Below are 9,633 nucleotides of genomic sequence, written 5' to 3'. Positions count from 1 at the left end.
GTACAAATCAGCTTTTTATGTCTACTGTTTTGGACCTTTTTCCCGATGGAGATGGACAGGCGAGTTTCGACCAGCTGATTAGGTATCGCAGACCCCTATCCGCGTGTTTGACGCGTGCGTCAGCCAGGTCCGTTCGGCTGTCTACAACGGCAGACGTTGGTCTAATCTGGCTAATTAATCAAATTAAAGGTCTTCTTAGCGCAATTTGCGGGGCATAACGGAAAACCCAACTGTTTACCAACAAACTTGCGCGGGTTTTCGCCAATAATGAACGCAACCCAAGAAATTTTTGCTGGATAAAATAACAGCGCACAGGTGATGTTAAACATAATATAATGATAATGATAATAATATTTATTCCCATCTATTGGGTAGCATACCGTCGGGCATGATCATAGTATTACAGTCAGAATAATGGCATGACTGGTGGGGTTTGTGATTGATGGGAAAAGGGCAAGTGACGTAAACAGTAACCATTAATGAAGTAGACTTTATCACACCTGAGGTGGCATGGGTAGGGATCCAGAAGGTACATGCTCAAATAACAGTTTTCATTATGGTTTACCGGTTTAAAGTGGTGAGTTGCATCAAGTATAAAATTAAATGCTATGTGAAATGTGGAGCAGGTCAAATGAGAGAGCCCGGACGACGGGAACGTGTTTTCTCCGCAGATCTAGCTGCCACACGTGTCCCTTACTTCCCGTGGGCTGGTGAAGTGAGCTGACTCCTTGCTCCGTGCGCACACCGGAGGCTGTGTGCCGACTGTGTTGTGTGTAGTGTTGTGCTGTGCATTATGTCGATTGGCCGAGTTCCGTCCTTATGTACTTCCAGTGGACCGTGGAAAACGACAATGGAAGATCACATTGATCCCTTAATGGGTTTACAGAACCAGTTGTCTGCCAATGTTCGCATTCATTGGCACGAAGTTGACGAGTGATTTTGGGGCAAATAGAAAATGTGGATAGTAAATGCTGATGTGAAGTTGCTAAGAGGAGTAATTAAACGAAGGACCAGCCGTTACAAAAGAAACTGTCGAGCAGAAATTGTTTGCAGAAATTGCACCTCCGCATATTTCGCTTCCACAAGGGTCATGTAGATCCAAGGCTGCTCAAGGAACATTTTCAGCTGTAGAAGTACCTAACAGTTTTATCAATGTTGAGTGAGTCACCTTTTTCCGCAATTTGCGGTTTCTTAATACAACTCATTCACAGTCGTTGGTGCTTGTTGACCTTGAAGATTCGCTAATCCAAACAAATCACTAATGAATCTCACGGACATGTGTTGTATAAATAGTTTTTGAACACTAGCTCGACCGTTGCGTTTTACTTAATTCTAGCATGCGACCAATTGCCTGCCCCCAACTACAATTTGTGATCCATCGGACCTAGTAAAAGTACCTGTCGTTATTGATACACTCACCTCCGAGACAAGTCGGCGTATGGATTGCCGTAAACAGGTCTTAATACAGAACACTTGATCTCATCGCGGTGGTACGCACAGAAGCGGCCATCCTGACAGCAGGTGGCGTGCATGCCTGAGTCTATACTGCTCGACGGCTGCGAAAGTTGAAACTTTCCCTGCGTTGCCCAATGCTAATGCAATTCAGAGCTGAAAACGATGCAACGCGCTCGTTAACCCCCGCCGTTCTGCCCTATATTCGTGTTCTTTTTTGTTAACAAAAAAACCACTTGGTAAATCAGAAGGCGAGAAAGAGACAGTAATGACACCTGTTTTGAGGGCGTGAGGTTACAACAACTAGGTGCACCTTAACCAAATACAATACACTACCAAAAATGTGAAGGTTCAAACGAAGGACTTATCGTTCTGAGTGTGAATTGTAATAGCTCCACCAAGTTCGTTTGGGTGCAGGTGGTCGTGTTTCGTTTGGCAGGTTTCCTGCTACAGGATCCTGGTTGTCCGCAGTTTTTGATGCTTGGGCCGGTCTGTGTTCCGAAGCGCGAGTGATGCGTGTGTGTCTGCTTGATTGTGTTCTGTCCTTATATATAGGTCGTTGCAATGAACGGGACACGAAAACAATGTGCAATTGGTAGGTATCGTTCAAAAGGTCATGAAAAGGGATTTGACATGTTGTCGTATTCATGCCACGATGTTGACGCGTGATTGTGAGACGGAACGGAATCAATCACCTGGTATCGTTCAAAAGGTCATGAAAAGGGATTTGACATGTTGTCGTATTCATGCCACGATGTTGACGCGTGATTGTGAGACAGATGGAACGGAATGGGGGTAGTAGATGCCGGTGGGAAATTGGTTAGAGGGGTAATTGACCAGAAGGGTGAGCGTTACAAATACTCTCCCTTTAGAAAGGGATCATATAGGCGCTGTCACCAATCCAGACAAGTCACGTCCGGTGTGGTGATGCAAGTTGTGGGATGTGGAACAAAACAAAGCACGAGGGGGACAGTGGATGCGGATGCACCAATCAGATTAGGCAACCGCTACACCTCCTCCTAAGTCTTCTCGGCCGTAAAATACAAAGTCGCCTGCACTCGGCTACAAAGACAGCTGACAGGGAATTCACCCTTCATACTTACAGAGGCGACTACCGACAACTATCAAACGGATCTATCTTACTTTCAACGATCCGTGGATCTGTTTCAGTAGACACCATCAGTGCAATTCAGTTGTAGAATTCCCACGCAAACAATCCCTTGGAAAGCTGCACAAGTCATATTACCGATGACAAATAAGCATATAGCCCCCGAAAAGCTCCCGATTCAAACAACAGCTTACCGAGTCTGCTAAATGTTCCGGACACTTCTACAGCCCCCTCTAGTTCCGTTGGACACGCTCCCGCCCCCGATAGCAGTGAAGCTTTTCTATACCGGGCGGATTTTAAGCTGCATTTTAAATGCTGAAGTTGGTGTGTTATCCCATAAAAATCGATGCTGCAGCAGATCAGCACTATCATGGATTTGCTCTATGCTCATTCTCGCCAACTTGTGGCCTGATGCTACAGAAACCGCCAGCCCCGCATGTCCTGCTCGTGACCCTGAGCCCCCGTTACTCCCCTTGGACACCTGCCTATGGAACCTCCAACCTCAATCGCACCAAAAAAATTCACCGGTGAGATGATGGACGTAGTATCTTGCCGGTCTAATATGGGAACATGGTCTCTCGCTCCAGACTTTCTGACCTAATGACATTCTGCTCCTCTGCAAGCGTGTCCTCAGACTCAAAAACCCGCATTCAAGGCCTGGTAAAATAATCCCCACTCGTTCAAACTCCTCAAACTTTCACTCTTCGCCATTTGCCTACAAACCTCAACGCGCCCCGCGTGGTACATAGATATACCTGTGGCCTTCGCTCCATGCTGACCTTCTTGGCAGAGCCTATAACACATAAACACAGTTACCTAACCTTGGTCCTTATCAAGCTCTACCCCCCTGGCCAACCGCACGCTACCCACCGACATCCACAATACACAGCTGCCTACCTCGCCTTCTCCGGAGCCAAGCGTAATTTTACCTTTACGACCCTTAAAAAGTACACCAAGCTATACACATCACGTGCCCGGAAGAACCTCGAATCCACAACGACCGACGACTAAATCCGAGCCCCATCTGTTTCCGCTACCCAATTCGCCAACTTGTGTCCCACCTGAACATCATTTTCGGCGGCCAGACAGCCCCCAAAAGCCACTCCCTTTTTGCGTCCTACTCCCTCTACACCTGATGATGCGGAAGACGACATGACTAACAACTCTATATTCAGCTGCGTGCCATCCTTGCAAAGCCATTCCTTACTCTATACTGAGCCCGACCATTACCTCATGCCGCGGATTCAGACCTTTAAACGGACTATTACCCATCTACAACCGGCATTAAATACTCCTCTCCGGAATTCTAAAATTTTTCCGTACCACTTCACCTCAATGTACCAAGTTCCTCCAGTACTAAATTCCACTGTGAATGAGGTTATAGAGTTTCCACTTTGGAGGTCCGGATTCATGGGCGCGAAACCAATATTTCAAGGTCAGGTTTTGTAGATTTTTTTCATTCTAACCCATCCGTAGGTCTTGAGCCAGTTTTTTAATACTGGGTAGTTATTTTTCACGGTGCCAAATAGGCTTTCTTTTCTCCAGTAGGCCTAATCAGTGCTAGCCCCATTTTGCAGAGTGTGCCTAGTCCTCATCTACATTGTCGTTCCGTCCAATGTTCCGCCACTGTTCCACGCTTCCACAGTCCTATCTGAGCTACCAGCTCACATATGCAACTGAGACTGACTGTGACGGTCTTACTACAATCCATAGTTCTCCTACTAGCCTAGAACTCTCAACTGCATTCCACAAAATCAATAATTCCCCAACCTGCTTCAAAGTTTCTCCTTATGACGCGCACCCGTCTTCCTCAAAGCGGTCGCTAGACCCCGGATGCTTATCAGCTATCCCCCCGGCATGTTCGAAGAAGCGGTTTAGACCCAGAAGATCCAGCTCCCAACCCTCTCACCTCTCGAATCAGGCAAAGACAGTATCCCAGGCAACCTCAGATTGTTCAGTTGTTCTAACTGTCATATCCTTGCCTCCTCAACCCGGCAACACTCTCACCGTTACCAGTAGGTTCTGAAGTCCTGAATGACCTAGAAAATCTCAAAACCCGTGTGCGCCAAATGGAGAACAAAATGTCCTCCCTCCGAACCATACAATCGATTGCATGCCTTCTGAATCCTGACGCCACATGCGATCAAACAAACTTAGAAAAAGCGTCACTTCTTATTGACACCATAGCTACTGAGATTAGTCAACGCATCGAATGCCGGTATCAAGTATTAATATTCAATGCATCCGATCGAATCCCACTTGAACATGCCAAAACTGCCATCCTGAATGCATGTGGCATGCGGGACACCATATGCAAAGCTCGGCGACTCCGGAAGTCGAATCCATCCATGTGCTGCCCGATAGTAATGCAATTCCGGGATGAAAAAGATGCCGCGCGTCTGATAGCAGCCCGGACTCTTCTCTCATCTACCAAAAAATTCCATACCTTAAAACTTAAAGCTGCTCGTACAAGAATGCAAAGACAGCTTACCAAATGGTTACAAAAACCTGTTGCATCGTCATCCACCAGTATTTGTGCTGACAAGTGCCACAATGCTACAAAAAGCTGTCGTTGTACCCAGACTGCTGATTTAAGAGATACGGTAACTTATCAGCCCACACACGAGGCTGTGGTGGAGAATGATAGCACAGGTTCTCACTCTAGACCTCCTGACCTAATGACACTTCGTGTCTCCCCACCAAAGGGCTCCCTTGGACTAGAGCACCTGCTGTTCAAGCCTCGCGCCGTAACCCCTTCTCCTGTACCAACTCCCCGAGCTTCTGCTCTTCGCCCTTCTACAAACCTGACGAAACCCTTAATTCCTCATAAGCACATCTGTAGCCCCTCTAGCTGTGCAACTCAATACCCTGGCAGGGTCTCTAAACATAAACTACCGCTACGTAATCCTAGACCCTATCAAGTTCTGCCCCTCTGAAAACCTGCGTACTATATGCCTGGGATCCATTTTCAGCAACTATCTACTTCACCACAGCCTTTACCCCCTCCGAAGACACGTGCAGCCCCACCTCTACGACCTTTAGCTGTATCTCGACTTCCTACTCCAAACCTCCTTCAAATACAGCCAACGCAGAGGATTCCTGCTCACTCCCGACGAAGCTCACCCCCCAGAGAGTTTAATTATATCACCAACTTCCCCACTGAACCCTGTCCTCTCCCTTTACCTTGCATCGCTTACCTTAAACCTCTTATTCCATCTCCTCCAATCAGCCCAGTTTGGCTACCCGTTCCCTCCGCCCCCTACTATTCGATGCTGAAGGCTCTACAAAACAGACCCACCCGCCCTCTCAGTGCCCCTGCATTACCCTCTTATTCCCTGTCTCTTAAACACTTCTCCTGCCCTTCCATCCCGCGTGACCTAAATCCCGCTGTTTCTGTTGAGCTACCAGACACGGTACCACCTCCTGACTATGTCGATTATATTATTGCAAACGATTGCCCGACCCAGCCTGCTTCTCTTTGTCCATGGAGCTCCGCTACCCGCTCTGCCACCCAAACTCTGCCTCAGTGCCCATCGCGGTACGCCCCAGCATCTTATTCTCACGTATCTTTACCTGGTCCTAGTTCGCCTACCAATTCGAGAACCCCCGATTCCCCTGCCTCTACTCCATTCCATACTGACCTCCCTGGGCTTGTCAACTTCCTGCTAGCCACATTAGCCACCTCCACCGATCCCGCTACAATCCTTCTGTCGTTCTAATCAACTCCCGCGCTCTCTCACCTAAATTGCGCTACATCCAAGCTATCTCCACTATAGCTCGTCCAACCTTCGTTTGCATCACAGAGACGTGGCTCTCTCCTAGCACACCTGATGCCCTTATCTCCCTTCCGACCTACACTATCTTCCATTCTGATCGTTCCCACCGCCGTGGAGGTGGTTGCCTCATATACGCCAGAACTGAAATGGAAGTCTCCACCATTGGCGACCCCCTACTGGCGATCACTCCAGACTCTGTTTGGTTTTCTGCCTGTCCGGCTAATCCACCGTTCATCCCCGGGAGTTTGTACACGCCCCCTCCCCACTCCATTAGCTCGACTAATCGTCTATCTACGCTTCTTTCTCACATTCAAGCTCTACCTCACCCGAACAATCTAATTGTTGGGGATCTCAGCCTTCCTGAGATTGCCTGGTCTCAACAAAACTCCTCTTTGCGCCTTTCGCCCCTGCTAACCCAACTTACTGTCGAAGGCTGGTTCCAGCTTGTAAGGCAACCAACACGCAGTACCCACTCCCTGAACATTGCCCTTGTCAACGGCTATCTGTGTCCCATGCTGCAGTTGGTCCGAAGTTTCCTGACAGCGACCACTGTATTGTAACTTGCAGCTGGACAAGTACGCTAACTTCAGCTACTCTTCCTCCCTTGACCTCTTTCATACTTTCCCCGGGCATTCTTGAAACCTTTGAAATCTCATTGCACCATAAGACCTGGGACGAGTTCTTTCTCTCTGGTGACACGCAAAACGTGGCGAACATAGTTTACGGCAACTTGCTATCATCATTATATCTAGTTGCTCCCACACGACCTTCCTATGCTTCTGGTTGTCATCCAGCCACACGAATACCCGCTACACACCATAAACTTAGGAAGTATCATAGGCTCTTCCTTGAATCCCATGATCTCTCCCTCCTTATTGTAATCAACAAACTTATGACTGATATTACCACGGCCAAACTAGCCCTTGAAAAGCGTGAGGAATCGACCGCCGTGGCCCATTTTCTACAGCCTAAGATGCTGGGGCGCCTCTTCCGCCGGCGTTGCTTCTCAACTTCATCTGCAGTTTAAAATATTGTGGCCGCTGACGAGAGATCTCTCTGACCCTGCTGACATTGTGGAATTCCTAAACTCCTACTTCGCTAGCTGCTATGTTCCCTCCCCATCGACTCTATCTACTTATTGCTCCCGACTGGCTATGAAGTGGCCACATCTGCTAACGAGACAAGCCCCAGCCTCTGCACACTCTCTGTTACTTTGTCTGGCGTAACTTCGTCTCTCGCCCGCCTTGGAGACTCCAGTTTCCCAGGTACTGACGGCATCCCTTTGCTTATCTTAAAATCTGGTGGCCCGGACGTCCCCACCATCATCCTTAATCTCTTCAATACCTCCCTTATCACTGGCACAGTCCCTAGTCAGTGGAAGCACTCTACGGTTGCCCCACACTATAAGTCAGGTCCACGAACTGCTCTAGCCAGCTATCGTGGTATCCACCATACCTGCTTACTACTTCGTACCCTAGAGCGCCTCATCAAAGTTCCTGTCATGGAATACCTGCTCGCCACCAAAACCCTTAGCAATCGGCAGTATGGGTTTATGGCACGGCGGTCAGCTAACACATGCCAGGTTGACTTCTTCAATCATATTTCGTCCGCCTACGATACCGGACTGTGTATTATCCTTATCTATCTTGATATTCGCAAGGCCTTCGACCAAGTTCCCCACGGTGCACTCCTCAATAAACTACAAACTGAGGGGATTGGTGGCCCACTACTGCGATGGTTCGCTTCTTACCTCACCGGTAGAACCCAGGCCACCAAAATCGGGGATCTCTGCTCCTCAGCCCTCCCCATTACCAGTGGAGTTATTCAGGATAGTGTGCTTGGCCCTCTACTGTTCTTACTGTACATTAATAACGTCACCGACTCGATCACCCATGGATCCCCTTTTCTGTTTGCTGATGACATTAAGATAGCTTACACGTTTAAGGCCAGTGATTCTGCTTCTACCCTTCCTAACATTCAGTCTGACTTAAACTCTTTATCACTCTGGTCTTCCAACTCCTGTCTTTCTTTCGCTGTTCCAAAATGCCAAGCCCTGTCATATCGATATTCCTTTCCTCCTGGGACGCTTACCCTTAACGGTCTCTCCAATCCTACTCTTCCTGAAGTGAGAGACCTAGGCCTTAGGTATTCCATTTAGCTTCCATGTAAGGTAGAGAGTGGCTAAAGCTCACAAGCTCTGCGCTTACATTCGCCGATCCTTTCATAATAAATCCTGTTTAATTGCCATTTTTAAACAATTTGTAAGACCAGTTCTTGAATCCAGCCCTGAATTCGCCTCACAGTATTCACACACATGCCGGACTGCTGTGGAGAATGTGCAGCGCCCGTTTACTAAGACCCTGTTTCCGGTGTCATCTACACTGCCGCATCGGCTTCGCTGCTTATCACTTGGGCTGAATCCATTATGGCTAAGGCGCATCAGGTTGAATCTAGGCCTCCTGCATCGCTTAATCTACCGACGGGCTTACATAGCTGACTGCGGCCCTGAATTTGCTTCCCGTACTCCCGATAATATCCGTAAATCAGGATGTTTACCCTCACTGTCGACATGTCGAGCTGTCTTTAGACAAAACTATTTCCTTTGTCTTTATTCTAAATTATGGAACAAGCTCTTCTCCCATATCCGTACTATCTCATCTCACGTTGGCTTTCGAAAGGCCATCGATTCTTACCTTTCTATTGAGGGAGCTGAGCGCCTTTTTGCGCCTCAGCTTACACTAGATACTTTTTTGAAATAGGCTCTAAGCCCTTCTAACCTGCGCACTCACCCTGACTGTCCTGTTATTAGGTCCTAGAACTCACACTTACCAGCCTGAAGCCCTTAGCGTTAGTCCGCAGGTGCGGCGACCACCCTCCCAAGTGTTCTTATAATACATATTCCCAACTAGTGGGTAGCATACCGTCGGGCATGATCACAGTATTACAGTCAGAATAGAGGTATGACTGGTGGGGTTTGTGATCAATGGGAAAAGGGAAAGTGACGTAAACAGTAAACATTAATGGAGTAGAGTTCATCAAACCTGAGTTGGCATAGGTAGGAATCCAAAATTACAAGGTCTCTTTATGTCCTATGGAGAACATATCAGATGGCACGAGATCTGAACGTTAGGGTTTAAAAGTGGCGGGCAAAGAAAACAATACAAATGATAGCATAACAAAGAGCTTCCTGACTGGAACGTGACAAAAAGAAAAACTTCAAACTACAGGAAGTGTAGGGCCGGAATAATGGATATGGAGAGGCAGCAGAGCTGCCACGACATGGCAGGCCGGTTTGAA

At 47.9% G+C, this 9,633-nt stretch overlaps 1 protein-coding gene across 1 annotated transcript in view; it reads right to left on the bottom strand.

Annotated features, from left to right (window-relative positions):
* Positions 1-7,900: 7,900 nt before the first annotated feature.
* Positions 7,901-9,633, bottom strand: part of T265_00174 (hypothetical protein) — a gene marked incomplete at both ends in the record, with an annotated part of 176,981 nt that continues 175,248 nt past the window's right edge. The window contains one exon of the mRNA XM_009163882.1: positions 7,901-8,035. Within this exon, the coding sequence (XP_009162146.1) occupies positions 7,901-8,035 (135 nt within the window). The remainder of the gene's footprint in view (positions 8,036-9,633) is intronic.

Source organism: Opisthorchis viverrini (assembly GCF_000715545.1).
Source record: "Opisthorchis viverrini unplaced genomic scaffold opera_v5_2, whole genome shotgun sequence".
NCBI lineage: Eukaryota > Metazoa > Platyhelminthes > Trematoda > Opisthorchiida > Opisthorchiidae > Opisthorchis > Opisthorchis viverrini.
Note: the sequence above shows the minus strand (reverse complement) of the source record. Positions and strands in the feature narration are given on the sequence as shown.